This window comes from Colias eurytheme, chromosome 15 (genome assembly GCF_061535395.1).
Source record: "Colias eurytheme isolate Ceu_HAF_F1 chromosome 15, ilColEury1 Martin Lab GWU primary, whole genome shotgun sequence".
NCBI lineage: Eukaryota > Metazoa > Arthropoda > Insecta > Lepidoptera > Pieridae > Colias > Colias eurytheme.
Window position 1 is genome coordinate 10,068,321 of NC_142994.1, and position 26,545 is coordinate 10,094,865.

The following is a 26,545-nucleotide window of genomic DNA, read 5'->3' on the forward strand; positions in this document are numbered from 1 at the left end:
AAGTAATGACGTTAAACATGTTTGCGGTGTAAGACCGCAATTCACAAAATTCGATTATTATTTTGCCTTTTCAATTTGTTTTACTTTTAATTATTACCAATATTGTCAGAAAAAAATAAATTAATGTATCCAGAACGCGAGTCTCATTTTGAACAATTTATTTGCTAAATACCTAGAGATAAAATCAGTAGCGTTCTTATGTTTACATGATGTTGATGATACAATAAAAATGTTCGACTCCATGATATTTTTAATTCTAAGAGCAAATATTTTTACCAGAAATTAACAATTAATTATCTTTAATATTTTTTGTGTCGATTTGAAAAATGAAATGTGATCTTTTTTAATTTTTAGTTAGTTCGATTCACGATCGAAGCAAGTGAATTTTCGAAAATCTTTGAATGTAGCTCTATTTCTTTTTAAAAATAAAGGAATGTTTCCTGTCAGCAAAATTTGCTATCTCCAGTATTTCTAGTACTCTCCCTCCAGGGCCAATCGAAAATGTCTACACTGTTTAGTTGTTCAAAGTAACTGTTAAGGCTGGTATTCAGACCGGAAATTAAACGACACCTTGAAATGTTATTATTTTGCTAGGTACGATATATCCACAGCATATTATGTGGTTTTACGGTGTATTTACATCAAATGAACATAGAGCTATAGAGCAAGCGCATTCTTTTGTGATCTTTTAGTGTAAACGAAAACTCGTCTTCAGTGTTGTTTAGTAGTAGAAAATTGCATAGAATATTTTCGGTCGCACTAAGAACAGCGAAAGAATGCTCTACGCCTGTTTACACTAATTTGACATAGTGGGGTTAGAATGAGCATTCGCTCGTTTGATGATAATGCATCGTTATAGTATTATAATTATTATCATAGGGTACTTTTAAACTCATTTATACTTGCATGAAAATGAGAATATAGGCTAATAACTGGTGAATTGATATTATGTTAAAAATGAAACACAAAAATAGTGATGAAACATTTATTTTCATTTGAAAGTATACCAAGTTGTAGTTACACGTCCGTTACTGAGATTCAAATGAAATAAAAACAATTGGTAAATATTATACAAAACAACGGCTGGCCCGCCATTCGGCAAAACTTAATAATAATGGAATGATAACATAACAATCACATTTAAAATAGAATACAAACAATAATAATTGATTAAAATAAACATTTTTTTCGAAATTATTCCTTATACAATTGTATTCATAAAATCGTGTTTCATAGATTTTTTTTAAGAAATTTAAAACTGATTATAAACGTAAAGTAACATCGAATAGCAGGTCTGCCGTTCGTCACTCCGTTTACTCTATAATCATCAAATATTGCCCTAATATAATTACCACTACCTATCTATGCCTTAAGTAGACAATATATTTATACAACTTAAATTAATGACAAGAAGAATAACTCAATAATACACCAATAATAAAACATAATTGTGCTAATACAATAGGGTTCTCGACCCGCTACGTTTCAAACGACTCGTGCTTCAGCTGAGTAAAGTTGAGTACAGATAATGTTAGTTCCAAATGATCTAAGGAAAATCATTTCGCGGCATCAATTCCCATTTGTGTTACAAAAGTCAATAGTTTTATAAAAACCGTATTTATCTGTACCCAACTCTATGCATCAAGTATACCGCAATTCCCCACTTTTTAACGAACAAAATCAAATAACATTGCAAACATTGAAAACTGAAAATTATATTGAAATGCTAAAAAATATAAAATAGTCGTATCGATAGGCTGGGAGCGAGATCGGCTTCACCAAATCAATTTGCTAAATAACGAATTTGGTATACGCTTCTCGAGAATGAAATTGCACCTAAGAAATGAGTAACAGTTTTGTAAATTTTCGTTGCGAAAATTGACTCAACACGTTTACGTAGACGATCTAAAAATGCAGTTTAACTCGTTTTAATACTCATATAAAAACTAATATCGACGGTCTAAAGATTTCGTTGGCCTACATCTACACGCACGAGCGGCTCTGCGGCGGTCGAAAGCAACGGTACGCAGTTAAATATAAAAATGTAATATACAATGGAACGGATAAAGCATCGGAATACAAACGCGCCGCGTCTCACGCAATAGGACTCTCTAATATATCATCGTGCTTATATTTCTCAATTTCAATATATTTTGATGGCCGGATACTTTTTGTCTGACGCTCGTCCGCTCTCGACTGATATCGTAGCTCTCGTTAAATATTTACAAATATATATAAAAATATTTAAAACATCAAAGACGCGATGGCACACGGTTGTAGTAGAAATTAAATATACATTTATGATTTTTATAACGAACATAAATAAGGGAACGGCCGTCGCTCGCTACGAATAAATAACGGTTCGAACCGAATCGGCGCGGCGTTACACTAGTTACGAGGGAATGTATAAAAATTAGTTTCGACTATATCAATGTTAACTCCTCAACAATAAATACTATAAATCTTTGGTTTCATTTAGTCATTTGATTACAAAAAAGTATCGCTTCTCGTTCGCGGGACGAGCTAAGGCCTAGGTCCCGCGGAACACTAAACTAGTTCATAAGAACGACACCTAGCAAACGTAGCTCACGTATTCATTAAATCAGTGCATATTATGAAAAATAGTGAAAAATCGATAGCGTCCTGTTATGGAGCGCTTAAAATTTGGCACCAGAATATTCGAGTGTGGTGACGCTTGTCCCAGTGTTGGGAAAGTTTTATTTAAAAACATAGATTAAAGAACAATCCTCAGTAGCCATTTATTTAGTTTGAAAAACTGTGTACAAATTTAAGTTTCCTCAACACTGGTCGAAGGCATTCAATAATTCAACTGTTCTAAATTTCCTATACAAAATCTACGTTCATCAAATTATTAAATGTCTCACGCGCACACTCGTGTGTTACAATAGTTTTGTTGATTTATTTCCTCACATTTGAGTACGTCGAAATATTTTACATCAAATAGATGTATATTGCCCTTATCTCTTACACATAGGAATGGCGAAATTGTTATTTTGGGCTATTTATATGAATTTCACAAAATAATTCTAGAATATACTACTTACTATGAATATTATTTTTCACGGTTGTTTTGGATATAAATTTCAATAAGTTAAATAACATAGTGATCATTGAAGGTTTATCGTTTATAACATTAATCGTTATAATAAAGGTTTTTACGCAGTTTGTTAAATTGTAAAACAAGACAAGGTACAATATACGTAAATAGTATATTCCAGAATTGAGCAGTGAAACTTCACGTTCCAGAACATTCTAGAATATTATAGAGTGCGGCGGGCATTGAGGTATTATTACTAGAGAGGGCACCACGAACAAAATCTGTGAGACAAGCGTGGCGGCGCGGGCCGGCTAGTGAGTCATACACTTTGTAGAGGTAGATATTCTGCCCTCTATTACTTATAAATTAAAACCAATTAATGTAACAAAAAAAAAAATTGAGTTTGAGACGATTGACTCTAACTCGTGTTATAAAATATAGAGTAGTAGCGATGTCCTCTCTAGTACATAGCAACTCAATGGCGGCGGGGCACGGGGCACGGGGCGTAGCGCCTACATGGGGTGTGAGAGCTTGGGCAGCGCGGCGACGACGCGCACGCGGTCGCTGAACTGCGGCGGCGGCGCCAGCACGGGCAGCGCGGGCAGTGCGGGCAGCGCCTCGCCCGGCTCCTCGGGCGGCGGCGGCAGCTCCGCCAGCGACACGGCGCAGCGCCGCCCGGGCGCCCGCGCCACGTCTACCCCCAGCCGCTCCGCCGCCGACCGGCCCCGGGCAACCCCCCGCACTAAGGCTGCAGTGGCCCGCTTGCGCGTCAGCGAGTTGTGGCGCTGCATGGGCGCGAGGCTCTCGGACGACGAGTGCACGGGCTCCGTGCTGATGACGTCGTTGCCCGACTTGACGGTGACGGAGCTGCAGAAGGACACCTTGTCGCGGCGCGGGCGCGCCTGCTCCTGGTCGGACGACACGCCGGACGACGAGTTGTCGCCGTCGTCCCGCTCGCCGAGCTCGTCGCACGAGCGGGACGACTTCAGCCGCGTGCGGATCTTCTGGATCTCGTCCACTGAGAACGAGTGCTGCATCGTGCCCGAGCCCGAGCTACTGCCGCTGAAACGGAGATAGAATACATATCAGTTATGCGAGTGTTAATTTATGAAAAGGAAACAAGTATCAGCGGCGTGGACGAAACGAACATTATCCCGTTGTGTTGATATAAGAAATAATGATAATGAAAACACAAAAAAACACTATAATAATAACACCCACAACGTGAAATACAAATGATGTATGACAATAAAAATATTTATATCACAATGGTACATAAGCGTCCCCCGACATCAATACAAACTTGTAATAAAATACCTTTATCGATATATTAACAAATTATAAATAATTGTAAATCTCCTCGTCATTTTCGATACAAATTGAAGCAAGGGAAAACATGGGCATCCTGGAAAAATGTATTAAAAACACTGTAAATAAATTCTCAAATTATCAAAAAAAGCTCAAAAACATAAATTACTTACCTAGTATTGCTATTGGCGCTAGTTTCCGCGACGGCAGTGGGTTCGATCTTGTGTTTGTGTTCTTCTTCATCAGATTCCGACATGCTGTAGTCTGGCTCGGGGATGGGAGGCGCTGGTGTTGAATTCTGAAAATGAAAATTATTTTATGAACTTTATTAATTTCATTGTTATCTATTAATATCTATTAATATACTAGCGGTCCGCCCCGGCTTCGCCCGTGGTACATATTTACATTTTCTCTACATAAAAACCATCCTCGTACTTCCAGGAATATAATAAAAAAAGAATTATCGAAATCGGTTCAGCCGTTCTCGAGTTATGCGCTTACCAACACATTTTGCGATTCATTTTTATATATAAGAGAGAATATGTTAATAATTATTTTATGAATAAAAAAAAAAAATCATCCCATCGAAAGTTCTAAGGTAAAAAACAAAATATATATATATATATATATATATATATATATATATATATCACATGTGGGTTGAAATGATGACAATAACCAAAAAATAAATAATTTTATAAAATAGTCATGATGATGATAATGTTATGAATAAATTAATGACACCATTAAGAAATAATATTTAAAAAAAAAATGTGTGCGTGTACTAGTGTACAGACGTAAGAAGGGAAACTTCTTTATGACCTTATTTTTCAAAAAATAATTTACTATATGCAACTTTACAGAAATACGTCGAATCACGCGGTGGTAGGGATAAAAAAAAGATGGCGCGTAACGGAAAAATGTCACGCGTAACGAAAAAATGTTACACTAAATTTTTTTCCAACCCCGATAAAGAAGTTTCACTTCAAAATACATAAGAAGTATATTTATTTATCTTCATACCTGTCTCGCAAACGTCTTGTGTATGGCAATAGGCTGCGCGTATTGGTGCGAGCTGTCCGCAGACATCGTGCGCGACCACGCACGGCCGCGAACACTTTGCTGGAAATTGAGACGTGGGCACTTGAGATAGAGTTGCTTTTTGATTGGATTTATAGAATGTATTAAGAAGGGCAATAAATATTTTTGTTAACGTATATGGCTTAACACAAAAGTAGTTGAATTAATTTGACAGTTTGATAATATTTGTAAATGTTGCTTTATTTTTGAAGTGAAAACTTCTTTAGCGGCGTTGAGCACTTTTTCTGTAATGGGTATAAAGTTTTAAACTCGCGTCAGGACACGTGACCTGATCGAAAAAGCGTAAGACGGATACCATTCCAAAATATCAAACATGCTCAACGTTAATAATCAAGTTTTCACTTCTGCCGGCACTCCCGGAGTGTAACTCGTCTTTTTTTTTAGATAAACTTTTGATTAGGGTTTCTACAAATTGAAACGTTTAAAAATTACCAGCAACTAGAAACATGTGTACAAAGTTATTTAACTACTGAAACATATAGCGTATCTGTGTACGGAATATGTCAGCGTCTCACTTCAAGGTCGATAGGCGCTGATCTTTTGCCTCTGTATGTATATGCTTGCGTGTAATTGGGGTCTCGATAACGTGTGCGTGTGTTCGTATATGTGTGAAGGTAACACTGAGTAATGTGCACACAGGTGTGTACACATGGGTTTATGCGGGTATCTCAGGATCGATACTGTATAACGATTTATGCGATGTGTGTGTGTGCGCGCACCTCAGGGTGTCGGTAGGCGACGGGCGCGAGGTCCTGCGGCGCGGCGTACAGCTTGGCGGGCGCGGCCGGACGGAACGTGGACGTCACCGCGCATTGGGGCTGCGGCGCCGGGCCCGAGGGTGGTGGGGGGACTGCGCCCTCTAAGGATAAATGAAATGAAATGAAATAAATTTATTTGTCCATTATATGATTTACAATTAATGTACGACAGTGGGTTCCAACTCCCAAACTAAGTGAAATAAGTAGAAAGTTAACAAGTAGGTAAATAATCTAATGTAATGGAAGTTACATAATACAATTAATAAAAAATAAAAGAAAAACAAAGTACATTATAAATATAATATACATATTCTAAGAACAATTCCAAAGAACACAAGACCTTGACGCAATAAGATATACATATTCAATTTTAAGGTGATTGCAACGATCTGTTCCCAGCCAATATCCCGCTAGATGGCGCTGAATTCTACATTTCTAGTTTATTTGAGTTTTTGCGTAATTGGAATAGTCATCAAACCTAGGAATAGTCATGGCGGTTACTGAATATTATATTTTATTGAAATATGTTATATCATTGCCTTAAAATCCACCCAATTCGGTAAAATTATGCGTTTTAACATCTGTCATTGCATACAGGGTCGTTTACACACACAGACGTATACAAAAATGATAAAGATTTAACTCTAGATGGCGTGAATGTAAAGCGCGTCACACACGGTGAAGATACTACCTATAATATTTTATCTAATCTAGTAATATTTTATATAACAGTATCTTAAGGTATCCGGTATCAGCGTTCTGACCATCATTTTTCTTTTTTCGCTGTAGAACCGCCATCCTGTTACAAATGACCCACAAAGGAGAATGACCACGGGTGGTATCGGTAAAATTTTAGTTGTGCCACGTATTCGTTATATTGTTAATTCCTATTTGTATTTATAATGATCATATGTATCAATATTAAGTCTTAATTAAACCGGATAAATTGAAATAATAGTAAAAGTAAAAGTTTTTCTTTTGAAACATGTATGACTACGTATGGAATCGGTAAAATACTAGTTGTGTCACGTGTTCGTGATATTGTTAATTCCTATTTGTATTTATAATGATCATATTTATCACTATTAAGTTGTAATTATACCGAATAAATAGAAATAAAAGTAAAAGTTTTGTTTTGACACATACCTATATCTATCTCTCTTGCAAACGTCATATGTCATAGTTTCTATTTGAAATGTCAAATGAATGTGTTCGACGCATTGTTCGATGTTATTTTGAAATAATGTTTAAATTACGATTTACTTTTCACATTTGTCTTGTAAATTAAAATATTACCTATGTAATAAATGTAAAACTTAACGTTCATCGTTAGTTTAAACTCGATTAAGTAGTTTTTTGAAGTGTTGAATAAAACTATTGTTTTATTTTTATTGTCGCGAACTGCGGCTTATTTACATAAAAACTTTAATCATATCTAAAAGTACTAACATCAAGCTTTAAATTGAGCTATATTTCATCTTGACACAATAAGTTTGATTGCGATACCAAGTGCCATAGTCACTTGGGCAATCTCCTGTGGTTTTCATTTTTCTGTATGGGTAGACAAAACTTCAAAACGCCACCTGCTATGGTTTATATTATTATGAACGATTAGCTTTCCGCCCGCATTTTCAAAAAAAAACCCGTATAGTTCCCGTTCCCGTGGGGTTTCCGGGATAAAACCTATTCAATGTGTCCAAGTTACGTTCTATATGTGTGCTAAATTTCATTGTAATCGGTTCAGTAGTATTTGCGTGAAACACACACATACACATCCTCACAAACTTTCGCATTAGTAGGAAGTAGGATTGTTATAAAAATAAAAGTTATATTTGTTGGCGTAAACTATTTTATTGTAATTTTGGGAAATAAATAATGTCAAAATTGATTACCTACAATAAAACGCAGTTTTATTTTATTACCTACATTACACTATTGTTTTTTTTTTATCAAAACATGTATTTGAAGTAGCAAATATGATATTATGCTGATCCAAGCATTTTCACTCAAAACTAATATCACTAGTGATTTGTAAAAGTAAATTATTTCAATATACATTTCATAACCAACAAGTAAGAATAATTATTCATACAACAACAAATCAAAAACACTATTTACTATGGGAAAAAAACCAGGAAGGTGAAAAACATATTTACGATTTCGATGCACTCGACTTTTAGTAAAATAATAGGTAAAAATATTATTATGGTTTTGATCACAGACATATCTGTGGTTTTGATTTTAGCTACTAGTATCAGAAAGCTGCGTGTTCAATGCACGTCGGGGTCCCACAACTGTGGAGGAAGGAATACCTCCATCGAATAAGTGAAGTTTCTCGACATACTCGATTTGCCGGCCGGCCTCAATGAAGATTGTCCGAAAGTTGTATATGTGCTCTGTAACGAAAAAATTTCGCTAGCGCGATTCAGAGTGAGGTGTCGTACAATATACCTAATGAAGTTTTTCATCTTTTTATTTTACTGCAAATACAAAATAAAAATTAAACAATGGTAATGTAAATTCTAAACAAACTACTACCAAAATACAATTAGAACAAAAATCATTTGACTGGTTGATTTCACCCAGAGGCCAGAGGCGGCTCGTGACAAAATTGTATGCGTGTTCACTTGAAATAAAACAACGAAAATACAATAGCGTAGCAGGATAATTTATTACAAAAAAAAATGAGCACCACATTTTATAAATGTCTATAACACTAAAAATTACAAAGTACAGGCTATTTCAAAACGAATTCAATGACTAGGTATCAATAATTAGTAAATCACCGAATTTGCATTCGCGAGCGTAGGTATCCATAGTGTTTGTCACTGACGGTCACTGACCTCTATAACTTATAGTTATAGAGGTCAGTGGTGTTTGTTGTGTAAACATGTATGTATTTGAGTAGTTAGTAGCATATTATATTCTGAATTTCTGATCCATGCCTATTCACTCAAAACTAATAACACTAATGATTTGTAACAGTAAATTATTTCAATAGGTAGGTATTTGAACATTTCCCAACAAGACGTAAGAATAATTATTCGTAGGTATACAAGATACAATAACAAATCTAATACACTATTTATTATTTTATTATTTACTAGCGGTCCGCCCCGGCTTCGCCCGTGGTACATGTTTACGTTTTCTCTCCATAAGAAGTAATAGCTAGAGAGCTAGCGCAAAGCTACCTGTATGTATTTGACCAGACCTGGATTTTTGTGTGTTGATTCCCCTATACCTACTATACATGAGATGAGGAGTCACTAAGCCCAGAGTGGTGGACGGGGCGCGCGCTTAGGTAAGACAGGTGGAAATTTTTGGCGAACTTTGAAACCATTTGACCACGTCTGCCATTTTGATATTTGAAAATAGATTATTATTACTATCGGAAAATAACAATGGCAGACCATTATCACGCGGATAACATTCTGGCAGACACTTATGAAAGTGCTGAAAAAAATACAATTTTGAAAGTATTTGACCAGATCTGCCATTCATATATTTTATTTATTAGGGTCTTAAAAACTTATTTTCGAAACGGCAGACATTTTCATTGCGTACAGACTTCAGCAGACAACAAAACTTTACAGACTTCAGCAGTCAACAAGACTTAGCTTCTACATGGTCAGATGTATATATGTATTACGTTCCCTGACCTTACATCAATGATTTACTTTATTAATGTTTTTATGGTCATTTACATTTAATTTTGAAAACTATGGAATAAAATTTATAAATTTGATGATACAAAACTAAATATACATTTGTAAAGAATCTCAAATATAAAGTTGTGTTGCAAATAACAAATCATCATTTAAATATTTAGTTTATTTCTTTATTTAAGAAACAATTAACAATTACAAAACAACATAAAAAAACACGCATGCATTTATTGAAAATTGAAATGTTCATTCATCATCACTATCGTATGGCGTTGTGTGACTCGTCTTCATAATCCATTGAATCGGATTCTGTAAAAGTAAAACGTAAATTATATAATAAAAGAAATGAGTCATTATAAACTTACCTAGTAAGGCAATGCCTTTGATGTCGCACGATGCCGCCGCGCCGCCAGTGTAGGTACTTCTGCTGCTACATGAAAATATGCTAGGGTTGCAACAAATGGGAAATAAAACAATTGTGATTATTACTATTATGATGTAATCATTTATTCATATTATGTACATTCAAAACAATTGCTATTATTAAATCTGATGTAATTATTTTTTCATAAATATATAATTATTATTAATTACATAATATATTGCACTGTGAAATATTTACGTATCACTTTATTTTTGATGTTCTTAATTGTCTTTTATAAAATTTAAGTGACGCATTCGCATTGGGATCAACAACCCGATAAGAAAAGAATGGAGACAACATATACATAGCTTTGATTTCAATTCTACAGATACAAAATATACAATCTATCTAAAATGATACAACGGATGTTTCCTGCGTTTTCTCGTCAAAATACCGAAACAACGTAATTATTGTATAGTAGTTGGGCGTGAAAGTAAAAAAACAAATGAAAAGTGTTTTCCATATGATTATTTATTAAATTTACGCGATTAAGAATAATTTCAACGATACAATTTAGTAACCGAGAATTCAGAGGATTAAAGAAAATACCTGCCTGATCATTTTATCAAACTCTAAAAGAATTATGGTTATTTCGCATCACTCGGTTTATTAGTTTGGTAATAATTATTAAAGGTAGTTACAACCCTAGCCATTGAGTCGAACGGTAGGCAACACAATATCGACTTTGTGCGGGTACATATGGTACATTTCTTCTTGCTGTGAAGCGTAATTATTATTATTAAGATTTTTTAGGCTATTTTGAATCAGCTGTTCTAATTTAATTCTAGAAATTTATTAAAACGTGATTTTTTTAAAAGTATATTATGAGTTTATAAATACCTCAACCAATAGTTATTGTGTCCTATCCTCATTTCTTTATATCTTGGTAGTTAACTAAAGTGTTAAATTTACATAACCTCAACAACAACATTTACACTGCCACTGCACTAAAACTAAACTAACTAGCTCTCTAGCTATAAGAACCATCCTCGTACTTCAAGGGATATAATAAAAAAAGAATTATCGAAATCGGTTCAGCCGTTCTCGAGTTATGCGCTTACCAACACATTTTGCGATTCATTTTTATATATAAGAAGATAAGATTATGTGAAAATAACCAGGAAGGTGAAAAACATATTTACGAAAACATAGTAACATAATACCTATGGCTGTCGCTACAATAATTATATTTCAATTTTATCTTTTTATACCTAGTAGAACTGGCCGACGAATAAAAAAAATCGTATTAGAATAAATACAATAAATTACGGAACAAAAAAAGGATTGTAACTGAATTAGGTATGTTTGTTTCTGGGCGCACCGTTTTCGACGACGCGACGCGCGACGTAAGCGTATAGGTATAGGTACCTACTTTGCTAAAACAAACTAATAAAATTGTGTGTCTGTCTGAAAATTCGGAAAAGCATATTTTGCAAGTTTGTAATTACTTTGATAGTTTACCGATTTATAATAATTGTAATTGTAATTGTATAATATATAATTTGCAATGTGGTGAAATTTCATAAAAATCACGGGCCAATTTTTTGTTTTGAATCCCACCGAAAATATAATTGCGTTATTAGAATAATTAATTACTATACCTACCCACGATCAATTATTACAATATAGTCTCAAATGCATACTAGAGAAATATTGCAATTTGATTCAATTAAAATGCATAGCATACAAAAATAAATTCACAACACAAGAAATTCCGCGCGCAAATCATAGCGCGTGTCAATGAAATCAAGAATGTTTTATATCAAGCCGACGCGGACGACGACGCGACGCCGAACAAAAGTACCTACGACGGACGACCACGCTTCGAGTTGCCAAACAACATGAGTAATAAATTGTTTACAAAAAAAAACAAGTTTTCCATTTTTCTGTATGAGTAGACAGAACTTCAAAACGCCACCTGCTACGGTTTATATTATGAACGATTGTTATAAAAATAAAAGTTATATTTGTTGGTGTAAACTATTTTATTGATCAATAATTTTGGAATTTAAAATTGTCAACATTGATTACAATAAAACGCAGTTTTATTTTATTACACTATTGTTTTTTTTATCAAAACATGTATTTGAAGTACCATATAATATTATGCTGATCCAAGCATTTTCACTCAAAACTAATATCACTAATGATTTGTAAAAGTAAATTATTTCAATATACATTTCATAACCAACAAGTAAGAATAATTATTATTATTCCTACCTACAACAACAAACCTAAAACACTATTTACTATGGGAAAATAACCAGGAAGGTGAAAAACATATTATTATTTACGATTTCGACGCACTCGACTTTTAGTAAAATACTTATAGTAGGTAAACATAATATTATGGTTTTGATTTTTGCTACTAGTATAAGAAAACTGCGTGTTCAAACTACTTGTTTGTCTGTCTGAAAATTCGGAAGTACTTTGGTAGTTTACCGATTTATAATAATATTGTATATATCGTTGTTTAAAAAATATTCAAACACAATAAAATATGATATACTGATTTATCACTGGTTTCAGTGATGAACTGATGAGTCAATTATAGCCACTATACTTTCGTCATACGTGTGTATGATTGATGTGATTTGCAACGTGGTGATATTTCAGAAAAATCACGGGTCAAATTGTCCCACCGAAAATATAACTGCGTTATAAGAATAACTATACCTACGATAAATTATACATAATACAATATAGTCTCAAATGCATACTAGTGAAATATTTTATTTGAATCAATAAAATAAAAAAAAAATAAAAAATAATAATAATACAAAAATAAATTCACAACACAAGAAAATCCGCGCGCAAATCATAGCGCGTGACAATGAAATCAAGAACTTTCGAGCCGACGCGGACGACGAAGGAGCCTAACAAAAGTACCTACAATCATAGGCGGCTCGTGACAAAATTGTATGGCCGTGTTCACTTGAAATAAAACAACGAAAATAGGTACCTACAATAGCGTTAGCAGTACAAAAAAAATGAGCACCACATTATAAATGTCTATTTATACACTAAAAATTATAGAGTATTTCAAAACGAATTCAATTATTATTTAGCAATAATTAGAAAATCCCCGAATTTGCATTCGTGATCGTATTCATAGTGTTTGTCTACACTAATATTATAAAGAGGAAAACTTTGTTTGTTTGTTTGATTGTAATGAATAGGCTCATAAACTACTGGACATTTTACCAATGTTTGCAAGTTTGTGATTACTTTGATAGTTTACCGATTTATAATAATTGTATACTTATATCATTGTTTAAAAATATTCAAACACAATATGATATAGGTAGTTACTGATTTATCACTGGTTTCAGTGATGAACTGATGAGTCAATGTTAGCCACAATACTTACTAATCACTTTCGTCATACATGTGTACGAACTATGATTGATGTGATTTGCAATGTGGTGAAATTTCATAAAAATCACGGGCCAATTTTTTGTTTTGAATCCCACCGAAAATACATATATTACTAATTGCGTTATTAGAATAATTAATTACTATACCCACGATCAATTATTACAATTTACAATATAGTCTCAAATGCATACTAGAGAAACATTGCAATTTGAATCAATTTAAATGCATAGCATACAAAAATAAATTCACAACACAAGAAATTCCGCGCGCAAATCATAGCGCGTGTCAATGAAATCAAGAATGTAATTTTATATCAAGCCGACGAGCGACGACGCCGAACTAAAGTACCTACAGTACCATTTACCTTCAGTGTACAATACAGTTTACAGACCTACGACGGACGAACAATAATGAGTAATAAATAAAAAAAAACATAGTTTCTAAGGTCATTAGTTTTATTTTATTTTATTGTTATTTTCTTTGAACGATTGGAAATGAAATTACTCAATTTTTACACAGAACTTTGATTTATTAGAATTATGCTCATTATGCATAAGATAACGAACGCGAATGCACGACATCTAGCGCGTCAATGTCTAAACATCGCCTTTCGTTTAGACATTGACGCGCTAGATCTGTAATAAGTATATAGTCTATGCGCTAGATGTCGTGCTTTATGTCGTGTTTTGCTTGGCAAAAGTCACGCACACTACTGTAGAAGTGTCAAATTTTTCCGGTATTTTACTGTTGTTTTTCTAAGTAAATATTGTAAATTATTGATTAAAAAGGTCGAACGCGCACACATTTCATTATAGAGAAGTGATAAAATGATTAGTTTTAAAGAAATAGTGTCTGTGTTAAGTGTTTAGAGGTAATCAAAAATGTATGGAGGGACGGTCGGAACATCAACCTTAAGTAAAAATTACCGAGATTGTCGGTAAAATAATGTCAATTTTGACAACACTGATTTTTGGAAAAAACCAAGAAAAAACAAATGTACATTTTAGACAAAATTTATAGTTTTCTGACGAGAAATGAAGATCCTTATTATCCAAGTTTCTATTATGGTGAATAAAATTGACATTTTTAATGAAAATTAAAAAAAAAATCATGAAATATTTTCTTTACTAAAGACCTTAAAATGAGCTATAATTCTTACATTTAAAATATCACAAAATTCTCCATAGATGTTGGGATATTTGATGCAATATCTAATATCCCTTGTTGATGTGTGTATATGTATTATAAATTTATAAAGAATAGAAAAAAATCGATCACGAGGCGGGACTCGAACCTGCATCCTTTCACGCGAATGCCTGACCAGTCAGCCACTCGTGACCCGCCAGAGCGAATTTATTCTATTCTTTCAGTTTTATGTGTCTGTGTGTATATTACCATGGTGCAAGTCGAGACTGGAGCGCGTGCGAGTGGGCGCAGCAGCGAGTGCAGCAGCGAGGTCGGGTGTGGAGTGGAACTCGCGCCGCAGCGAGCCCTCTGCGGGCGGGCACGTGCTTGTGCTCGCGGATTTGCTCCATAGCTGCATGTAATGGATAAAAATGTAATAACTATGTATTTTTTTACTGTTTGCCAGTTAGTTCAGTAACAAAAAATTGGGTTTGATCATATCTTTTGGATTGCAAATAACTTCTTAATTTAAAATAATACTACATAGTATTTTTTTTAATTATCATAAGTAATTATTATTTGGTATGTGATATTATGGAAACTTCTTGATATGCGTCAGTTTGGGTGCGAGTGTGTACGCATATATACATGTGTAGGTGCAGTGCATATGTGCATATGTGCATTTGAGCGTGAGTGTTTACAGACAGTGCGTATGTGTGAGTATATTTACGCGCAACGTGCATGTGCATGTATATGTATGTATGCGTGTACTCATTTATGTGAATGTATGTATGTGTGCGTGTACCTTAGCACGCGCGCGCTTCATATCAGCAACAGACGCGTAAACTCGTGAAGCAAGACGTGCGGGTGATGCTGCGGGTGATCCGCTGCCATCTTGGAAAGCGCTGCGAGTCATCATGCCACCGCTGCCACCACTAGAATGAAAGTAAATAAAAATAATTAAACAAAAAAATTGTTTATTTCTTTTAAACAAATTTTCATCTTGGGTTGGAGGTGCCTTCATTTAAGTGAAAGTATGTCGAGATTACTATCAGGTTCAATACTAGCATAGATTACATATAAAACTGTTACTCGCGTGGTTGGCTTGTTATTGTATGTTTCATTTTAGTAAGGATAAGGATATAATAATACACAAAAATCTACATATAATAAAAAATAGATGGATGTACAATGAAATTAATGAATTTTATTAATTCTTCGCTTTTCAGGATCAGTTTTGGACTTTATAAGTGATATTATCACGTACACTATACAATTATATTAATATCAATTTGGAATGCTGATTTATTTTCCTTCTTTTAAATTCTCATATAAAGAAATGGCTGTTCAAAATTCATTTAAATCGAAATTTAAATGTAAGAAACATACGAAGCATCAGCATCCGCCTGTCTCTGAAACAGCTCTTCAAGTTCTGCTGCCGTGATGCGTGAGGAGGCCGGGCGCTGTCGGATGCTTGCTGTGCGAGGGGCTACCGGGGTACCGAGACAGGGTGTGCCGTCTGGAATATTAAGTTAGTTTTTAGTAAAATTTGGTTTAAAATGTCTTGTAAATTGTTTTCAAGATATCCTGATCCTGAAACAATATTCACTACGATAAGACGACAGATTTTGCTGTTTAATATTTGTTCTCATATAAGTATATGATGGCTTATTAATAATTAATTATTAATAATATTATATTATATCTTACTTGTATCATGTTCAAACACAGCACCAGAAACATTTTAATAGGTCTTTTTGACATTCTTTTTGGCAGAAAACTGATAAAATGTAACATTAAATTAAAGAAAACTTACTATTACTACCAGGATGTAATTGTACAGATTCAGCAGATGATGATTTTCCAGCGACACTGAGTGGTTCGCATGTTTCCTCTTTCTCACCACCGTTTTCTGGAAGTCGAGAAAAAAACGGTAAAGTTTCCTAGAATTCTTTATTTACCATAAACATGGTATAAAGATGGATACATTATATTATTAATAATTCAGTACACACCAAAAACAAAAAGCTTATAGGAAATGACAATGATGATAAATTTATGTTAATTATTTAATAATTTTAGTACGCAATAGATATAAAAACTTTAATAGTTAGTAATATTTTAGCTATAGGTAAGATACACTGAATACTTATATTACTAGAACTGATTTTGACTATTGACTGATTATGAAATAAATGTTTAAGTTTGAGTTTGACACAATAAAAATATAAGTAATATTTGAAAAGTTAAATAGTTAAAATATTTCTTCTTACCGAGTCCAGCTACCATAGATTTGGCTCTTGCTCTGCCCACGCTCAGCGTTGTACGCGGGTCACGCCGTGGAGGTGCCGGCGCGGGGCTGCGGCCTGCCATACATACACATAAAAAAATTATTCGTACATGCAAATTACAAATCTTTGGAAAAGTTTAAAAAATGGAAAAAATATGCCAAGGCGGTATCTTTTTTATATTACATTCCTATTTCGAAGTTACCTTAAATTAATAGATATTTCTGCGTGCAAAAGCAATGTTATTAGAAAAGCAATGTCACTAGAAAATTGTTTGTTGGGTCTTTGGATACATATTTTATAAGCAAAATATGCGTTTTTGTGCCCAAGTTCATTGCTACACGTGCAATATTATCGGTGTTTTTATTTTTTTATATACTTTTAGTAGGTACATATTGTAATCTATATTAACTTAAAATATATAGAAAGCAGAATACACTAATCTAAAACGGCATGCAAAAACACTAATACATTTTAAACGGTACTATCATCAAAAATGGTCCTTCGAGTCGGATGTAGAAAAAACCATATCGAAAAAAAATAACTATGAATCCGTAAAATAGACATTTACTACGATGAATCTAAAAATAGACATCGTTAGACATCTACTACGATGAAATATCGTCTGACATGAGTGTTACATACCACCAGCAGCTTTTCGTGGTAGTGTGGCGGCGTAAGGCCGGCCGCTGGTGGACAGTTGACCCTGCGACTTGCTGGTCGGCACTGTGCATGTATTGTTCACCTCACCAACACCCGCTGCGAAGATAATTCATATCACTACCACATTTTTTGACGTGATAACGTTTTTAAAATCGCTTTAGTCGGGTGACATGTTCAGAAACTTGTGTCACACCAAAACCTCACGAGCGCGATCGCAGGTATAACTAGAGAGAGACGGACCGATCTCCCGTCTCATCTCGAGCGCTGCCACCAATAAGACGTTATCACGTAAACATCTCGATCGTAAACCTACTTTACAAACAACCAATTTTTTTGCGTTTTATGTACGCAAATTGTAACCTAAGAAATTGCGTCGCAGGGCCAAAATTAATGTCGATGTACACTTAGTGGTAATGTGATGAAGTGCTAAAATTGGAACATGACTCAAAATCGAGTAACATTAAAACGTGCATAAAGTATAACTAACCGTGATTATGTAGTGACACTACAGTCATAGAAACGAGGGCGCCTGAACTGCGGATGAGTTCTACGACGTGCTCGTGGGATGCGCCTGATACGTCTTCGCCGTTTATCTGTAAGGATATGTTAAATAATTATTTATAGAAATTACGTTTATTTAAATTAATTTCGGGCTTATTGAGAGATTACTGAATTGAATTTGGATTTTATTCAAATCAGTTGTATGTATTGTGTGAAGTGTTCATTCGAAATGGAAATAAAAAGTGTATAATATGAAAAGCGTCACGTGGATAGTGTCATATTGATAGAGATTATCAGGTTGATGGTGTCAGGTGGGTTAAGTGTCATGCGGCTGATGCAAATCATTAAGTAGGTGGTTGGAATACCAATAGGTCTTATGCGTCTGTTAATTGGGTAGAGGAAGTGTATTAGGTATAGAGTGGGTAGAAAGCATCGGACTCTTAGTGTCAGCTGGGTAAAATGTTCAAGAGTCATGTGGCTGTAGATTCTAATGTCAGTTGGGTGCGGTTTAGAGAGCGTTAAGTGGGAGTGACAGATTGGTGGGATGCTAATTGATTAAGTGTCTCGTAGGTAGCACGTGATAGGTAGATAGAGCGTCAAGTGTATAGAGATATATTATAGTATCAAGTGTATAGTGTATCATGTGTACAGAGATCTGACCGCTAGGAGGAAGTCCCCCTTGCGCAGCCCCGCGCGGTCGGCCACGCCGCCCGCGTCCACGTCGTCCAGGTACTGCAGCGCTATATCATGTGCATAGAGTATCAAGTGTATAGTGTATAGTGTACAGAGATCTGACCGCTAGGAGGAAGTCCCCCTTGCGCAGCCCCGCGCGGTCGGCCACGCCGCCCGCGTCCACGTCGTCCAGGTACTGCAGCGCTATATCATGTGCATAGAGTATCAAGTGTATAGTGTATAGTGTACAGAGATCTGACCGCTAGGAGGAAGTCCCCCTTGCGCAGCCCCGCGCGGTCGGCCACGCCGCCCGCGTCCACGTCGTCCAGGTACTGCAGCGCTATATCATGTGCATAGAGTATCAAGTGTATAGTGTATAGTGTACAGAGATCTGACCGCTAGGAGGAAGTCCCCCTTGCGCAGCCCCGCGCGGTCGGCCACGCCGCCCGCGTCCACGTCGTCCAGGTACTGCAGCGCTATATCATGTGCATAGAGTATCAAGTGTATAGTGTATAGTGTACAGAGATCTGACCGCTAGGAGGAAGTCCCCCTTGCGCAGCCCCGCGCGGTCGGCCACGCCGCCCGCGTCCACGTCGTCCAGGTACTGCAGCGCTATATCATGTGCATAGAGTATCAAGTGTATAGTGTATAGTGTACAGAGATCTGACCGCTAGGAGGAAGTCCCCCTTGCGCAGCCCCGCGCGGTCGGCCACGCCGCCCGCGTCCACGTCGTCCAGGTACTGCAGCGCTATATCATGTGCATAGAGTATCAAGTGTATAGTGTATAGTGTACAGAGATCTGACCGCTAGGAGGAAGTCCCCCTTGCGCAGCCCCGCGCGGTCGGCCACGCCGCCCGCGTCCACGTCGTCCAGGTACTGCAGCGCTATATCATGTGCATAGAGTATCAAGTGTATAGTGTATAGTGTACAGAGATCTGACCGCTAGGAGGAAGTCCCCCTTGCGCAGCCCCGCGCGGTCGGCCACGCCGCCCGCGTCCACGTCGTCCAGGTACTGCAGCGCTATATCATGTGCATAGAGTATCAAGTGTATAGTGTATAGTGTACAGAGATCTGACCGCTAGGAGGAAGTCCCCCTTGCGCAGCCCCGCGCGGTCGGCCACGCCGCCCGCGTCCACGTCGTCCAGGTACTGCAGCGCTATATCATGTGCATAGAGTATCAAGTGTATAGTGTATAGTGTACAGAGATCTGACCGCTAGGAGGAAGTCCCCCTTGCGCAGCCCCGCGCGGTCGGCCACGCCGCCCGCGTCCACGTCGTCCAGGTACTGCAGCGCTATATCATGTGCATAGAGTATCAAGTGTATAGTGTATAGTGTACAGAGATCTGACCGCTAGGAGGAAGTCCCCCTTGCGCAGCCCCGCGCGGTCGGCCACGCCGCCCGCGTCCACGTCGTCCAGGTACTGCAGCGCTATATCATGTGCATAGAGTATCAAGTGTATAGTGTATAGTGTACAGAGATCTGACCGCTAGGAGGAAGTCCCCCTTGCGCAGCCCCGCGCGGTCGGCCACGCCGCCCGCGTCCACGTCGTCCAGGTACTGCAGCGCTATATCATGTGCATAGAGTATCAAGTGTATAGTGTATAGTGTACAGAGATCTGACCGCTAGGAGGAAGTCCCCCTTGCGCAGCCCCGCGCGGTCGGCCACGCCGCCCGCGTCCACGTCGTCCAGGTACTGCAGCGCTATATCATGTGCATAGAGTATCAAGTGTATAGTGTATAGTGTACAGAGATCTGACCGCTAGGAGGAAGTCCCCCTTGCGCAGCCCCGCGCGGTCGGCCACGCCGCCCGCGTCCACGTCGTCCAGGTACTGCAGCGCTATATCATGTGCATAGAGTATCAAGTGTATAGTGTATAGTGTACAGAGATCTGACCGCTAGGAGGAAGTCCCCCTTGCGCAGCCCCGCGCGGTCGGCCACGCCGCCCGCGTCCACGTCGTCCAGGTACTGCAGCGCTATATCATGTGCATAGAGTATCAAGTGTATAGTGTATAGTGTACAGAGATCTGACCGCTAGGAGGAAGTCCCCCTTGCGCAGCCCCGCGCGGTCGGCCACGCCGCCCGCGTCCACGTCGTCCAGGTACTGCAGCGCTATATCATGTGCATAGAGTATCAAGTGTATAGTGTATAGTGTACAGAGATCTGACCGCTAGGAGGAAGTCCCCCTTGCGCAGCCCCGCGCGGTCGGCCACGCCGCCCGCGTCCACGTCGTCCAGGTACTGCAGCGCTATATCATGTGCATAGAGTATCAAGTGTATAGTGTATCGTGTGTACAGAGGTCTGACCGCTAGGAGGAAGTCCCCCTTGCGCAGCCCCGCGCGGTCGGCCACGCCGCCCGCGTCCACGTCGTCCAGGTACTGCAGCGCGGGGCAGCGCTCGGACGGGCGCAGCTCCATCAGCGGGGACGCGGCCTTGGCGCCGCGCAGCACGAACCCGAAGCCGCGCCGCGCGCGGTGCAGCACCACCGTGCGCGTCTCCGTGTTGCCGAACCTGGCATATTAACGTGATAACGTTTTTAAAATCGTTTTAGTCGGGTGACATGTTCAGAAACTTGTGTCACACCAAAACCTCACGAGCGCGATCGCAGGTATAACGAGAGAGAGACGGACCGATATCCCGTCTCATCTCGAGCGCTGCCACCAATAAGACGTTATCACGTAAACATCACGATCGTAAACCTACTTTACAAACAACCAATTTTTATACAATACGTTTAAAATATAACCATAGATCGAAACTTATAAACAGGTTTTACTTGTTACTAGCTGTGCCCTGTGATTATACCCGCAGTGCTCCGCTCCTATTGGTCTTAGCGTAATGATATATAGCCTATAGCCTTCCTCGATAAATGGGCTATCTAACACCGAAAGAATTTTTCAAATCGGACCAATAGTTCCTGAGATTAGCGCGTTCAAACAAACAAACTCTTCAGCATTTCTCTTTCAGCCTATCTTAATACATATATAAATCTCGTGTCACAATGTTTGTCCTCAATGGACTCCTAAACCCACAGATCACAGAAACTAAAGGAAGATATGGTTAGGGGGCGGGGCCGGTGTCGCAGCAATATGTACAAAAAGAGAACAAACTGTAGCGGTGCTGTATACGTACGACACTTACAATCTAGTGTGCGAACGAATAGTCGCTCTCATATTTTTGTGTGATGACACGCACACAACGCGAAGTATTGTTTTGATTTTGTTTACTGCAGTTGTGTGCGTAAATTTTTTATGAGACACGGTTTCGTACTCAGCGCAAGCGATTGGCATCTCTCTAGATCTCTATGCCTAAACCACTTAACCGATTATAATAAAATTCGACACCATGTGCAGTTCGATCCAACTTGAGAGATAGGATAGTTTAAACATGTAGGTACCACGGGCGAAGCCGGGGCGGACCACTAGTGTATTATAGTATTTATAGTGAACAGTTATCGATATACCCTTCCATCATAAAATTAATGATCAAAACTTATAAAATTCATATTATAACGTACAATACAATAAAGATTGCGCCGTGTATATCGCCATGTTGCCGATATTGGCAAGGTACAAGTTCGCAGTAGTTATAATAATAACACAAAAAAGAGAAAAAAATAGTGGGCAATCGAAGAGAGTTAAAGCGTGAAGTTGGCAGACACGTGCTCCGTAGAGGTAAAAAACTCAAAAATAATCGCAACTGAAAGTTAGCAAAATAAGGCTGTTACGTAACGCTTTTGATTGTCAAAAACACACAAAAACCTGTATATCAGAAACTTCTGAAAACATTTCGCGAAATATGTAGATGCGTAACTTATTACAGTATAGCCACTCTAGAATTTAATAAAATGCCTCGGTAAGCACATTGATGCACTGCACCCGTCATAACCACATCGTACCAAATATTTTACAATGCCTTGTTTGTAAATAATATTATTGACAACATTGTTTTGTTCTATGCAATGTTTGTATAACCTATGATATCATAATTTATTCATCTAATATCAGCCTTTGCCTTTATGTATATTATTTCATGTTAATAATTTTTAACTTACCTATGACAAAACTTGGACAAGTTTTAAACTTCTGTGCGTGAAGAATTTGCATTAAACTGAACTTATAAGTCAAATTTCTTTGTAATTCTCTAATGTGCGTGAAAACAGGAGGTCATCAGTCAATATTTGTATATAATACGAAAATAAATAAACTTACGTTTTCTTAACTCTAGGAGCGGTGGCGCTGTAAGTTTTACTGAGTCCGACTTCCCGGCGGCCACTCACTCGAGAATGATGGACTGTTCCCGATGCAACTACCTGAAAGGTTAAGTGTTTTTATTAGGAAAAACATATTTAATATATTGTGTCAGATAAAATATTTATTATATCCCTTTTGAAGATAATATATAGGGGAGCATTTTATATGGGGATGAGTGGTTAATTGTATGTTATTAAAGAAATTTTATTTCAAATATGTATCTGGAAAGTTAAAGAACACAGTGAAATCCGGAATTAACTATATAGTACAAGATCCCGGGGCCTTCAGACCACTTATATTTTCTGACGGAAGAAATGTGGGCGATTGGGTAGTGTTAGTATAGTACCATTGTACGCCTACCCGAAATATTTTTTCAATTTACGAGTACCTAATAAAAAAAAATCTATTTGCATAATATATAATATGTATATAACGCACCTGATGCAAATGCGCATTATGTCTCAGTCGCACTTCTTGCACGCAGTGCGCGGGGAACAGCCCGCTCGCGCCCGACCCGCGCACGCGGCCCTCTAGGTAGCCCTCGTCTGTTGAACCCGTTACTGGAATATTTTATAAAATTTATTTATTTATTTATTCTTTATTGTACATAATATAACAAACATAAATAAGCTATACTATAATTACAATTAAGATACAAAGAAAACACACGGCACATACGTACTAAAAGGCGGCCTTATTGCTTAAAAGCAATCTCTGATTGGTAAGGAATGTATGCTAGAGTAATGTATTACGTAATGAATTACGTAAATATAATAAAATATTATGTAGGTAAACGTGATATTATGTTTTGTGTGAAGTCAAATAAATGTGTGTTTTTTTTTATAATACTTTGTATAGAAACGACATTCTTAATAGTTTGGTAACTACACAATCAATAGTCGCTCAGATAAAATACAGTTTTAAAACGTACAAAGAGGTTTTTAAGCATTGTAATTTGTACTGAAATGCTGTAAACTGCGTATATTCATAAAAAATGGACAAATGTTAAAGTTAATACGACATGACTTGATTCATAAAATACCTTGTGTAATAATTCTATGTGTCATTAATCATTAAGGACGTTTTTTATTTACTTGTGAATGTATATTATGATATTAATCACAATGGTTGTTAGTATGCCTTAAAATATCGCTGCTTTAGCATAAAGGAAAAAAATCTGAAAAAGTGTCATCAGATAAAATAAAAATTAAGTTTTCAAATATCACGTAAAACCATAAATATCTTTTCACGTGAAAAGATTGTAATGTTATTGTAAATTTATAATTGTAAATGCTATAATATAATTATTTATAAAATATGGTAAATTTGTATGTTTTAATATCCAGTTAAAATGTTTTCAAGACTTTGTCCTAGTAAAAATCTGCAAAAATCACCATTTTCATTAATTATTTCCACCACACACCTTCAATGATATCCCCCTGCGTGAGTCGCACGTGCCCGGGCGCGGCGGGCTCGTACGCCTGCAGGCACACGAGCGTGGCGGGCTGCAGCGAGCACGTGGTCGTGTCCGACGTGCTCGTGCCCACGCCGCTCGAGTCCGAGATGATGTCGCTCGTGTCGCCCAGGCTCTTATCTGTCGACAGCCGCTCGATAGCAACGCGTTTGGGTCCAATTTAAAGGTTAGTTTTGAGTTGTGACTTTTTGAGGTTAAGTTTGAATTGAAAAAAAAAAAGGAATTTATATAAACACCGACACACAGATTAAGATTATTTGGATTGTTAATTTACAAAATGAGACTAACGTTCACGTGCCGCATAAATTAAACGGGGCAACACTGAGCACAACAAAGATCTATAGGGGTCTAGAGGACTCTCGGCTCGTCCTCGTTCGAAGCGAAGCGAACGGTGAGAACTAGAGACATGCGATGACGTGTGCGGTGTGCGGTGTGCGCACAGAACATATAAAAGAGGTTAGAAAGGCATTGTAGGCGGGGCAGACGCGGCAAGGATATGAGCACTGCTCACATCATCACCATGCGTATGATTCGTTCCATTTTAAAACGCGTGATCGCGCGGCGCTATGATTGGCTAGATTTGAAATTGCAAATATGTGCGTAAGCGGACTTGCGCGGACTTGGCCACACCCACAGGCGACACCGGTTCTTACAGGAACGGCGAATTATTGCCATTCTAACCTCTTTTATGTTCTGTGGGTGCGCGGGGAGGGCGGGTGATGGTTGCGGCTCACCCGTGACGGTGCTGGCGTCGTCCTCGTGGCTGGGGTGGCTGGCGTCGCTGAGGCTGGAGGAGGCGGAGGAGAAGGGGCGGTCGCTGCAGGGCGAGGGCGCGGCGCCCGCGCGCAGCAGCGCGTCCAGCTCGGGCGCCAGGCGCGCGCTGCTGGCCAGCGACGAGCGGTCGCCGGCCCACCAGCCCCACGCCGAGCGGCGCCGCGGGTTGTAGCGCGGCGGCCCGCGGAACGGCACTGCAACCCGCGCTCTATAGCCCCCATCGAACACAACACCCCCCACATATACCTGCCATTATACGCGCCCCATATCTAGCCATTCGATATACAACCATCACCGTTATGAAAAGCAATGATATATTCCGATTGATGAATGATGGCATGCAAGAAATATGAATAAATTATAAATTCTATTAAATGCTAATATTTCATAAATAAATTATTACACAGTAATACACCCAATTATAAAGCATAGAAATTAAATAAAATATATACTTAATCTATTACTAAAATATGTACAGATATAAAAAAAGTAATTGATATCAATAATAAAACCTATTCTTAACGTCTAAAACTTACATAATATAATATGAAGCACCAGTGAAAGCCATGCAATATTATTTAAAGAATGTTTAACTCACCAACTTCTTCAGTTTTGTAATTCTTTATAACTTCAGCTAATTCTAAATTTCCTGCTATTACAGCAACCTGGAAGTACATATTATGATTAAGAATATAAATATTTTAAATTCAAATTATATTAGAGTTGATGAAATACAATTATTACAGATTTTTGCCCTTCTTGGAATGAAGAATTATATTCTCGCGCCAAAATGAAGTGATGTATAAACAACTCCTCAAAAAAGGCAAATGTCTAATTCAAATTAATTATACTTATTGTTTCTAGAATTCTTACACGCTTTATATTAGCTTCACCTGTATGTTTGTTTGTTTGTAACCGACTTCTCTGGGCGCGATTTTGACCCACTTTAAACGGCCAGATTTCGTTCAAACTTTGTAGATTTATTGAGGACCGATGACAATACACAAATTTGATAAAATTTTCTATTTTTTAGTTCGGTTTTCTATAAAAAGCGTGTTTTTTAGTTTTTTTAAACTATTTTTTATCATTTAAAATTGTTATTTGACA

General features: G+C 37.5%; 1 protein-coding gene across 7 annotated transcripts in view; it reads right to left on the reverse strand.

Moving 5' to 3' along the window:
- Positions 1-3,493: 3,493 nt before the first annotated feature.
- Prosap (SH3 and multiple ankyrin repeat domains prosap) overlaps positions 3,494-26,545 on the reverse strand; it is a 150,750-nt gene continuing 127,698 nt past the window's right edge. For 2 of the 7 annotated variants that reach the window (XM_090110484.1, XM_090110483.1), the window contains exons 9-25: positions 26,037-26,103; positions 25,399-25,632; positions 24,614-24,784; positions 23,629-23,750; positions 23,149-23,249; positions 21,244-21,448; positions 18,256-18,361; positions 17,751-17,864; positions 17,091-17,183; positions 16,634-16,729; positions 16,207-16,336; positions 15,623-15,752; positions 15,088-15,229; positions 6,187-6,326; positions 5,390-5,488; positions 4,540-4,664; positions 3,494-4,120 (exon numbers count right to left, since the gene is read on the reverse strand). In XM_090110484.1, the coding sequence (XP_089966610.1) occupies positions 3,571-4,120; positions 4,540-4,664; positions 5,390-5,488; positions 6,187-6,326; positions 15,088-15,229; positions 15,623-15,752; positions 16,207-16,336; positions 16,634-16,729; positions 17,091-17,183; positions 17,751-17,864; positions 18,256-18,361; positions 21,244-21,448; positions 23,149-23,249; positions 23,629-23,750; positions 24,614-24,784; positions 25,399-25,632; positions 26,037-26,103 (2,625 nt within the window). In that variant the 3' untranslated portion in view covers positions 3,494-3,570. The remainder of the gene's footprint in view (positions 4,121-4,539; positions 4,665-5,389; positions 5,489-6,186; positions 6,327-15,087; positions 15,230-15,622; positions 15,753-16,206; positions 16,337-16,633; positions 16,730-17,090; positions 17,184-17,750; positions 17,865-18,255; positions 18,362-21,243; positions 21,449-23,148; positions 23,250-23,628; positions 23,751-24,613; positions 24,785-25,398; positions 25,633-26,036; positions 26,104-26,545) is intronic. The other 5 variants (XM_090110482.1, XM_090110485.1, XM_090110486.1 and 2 more) reach the window with 5 other exon arrangements.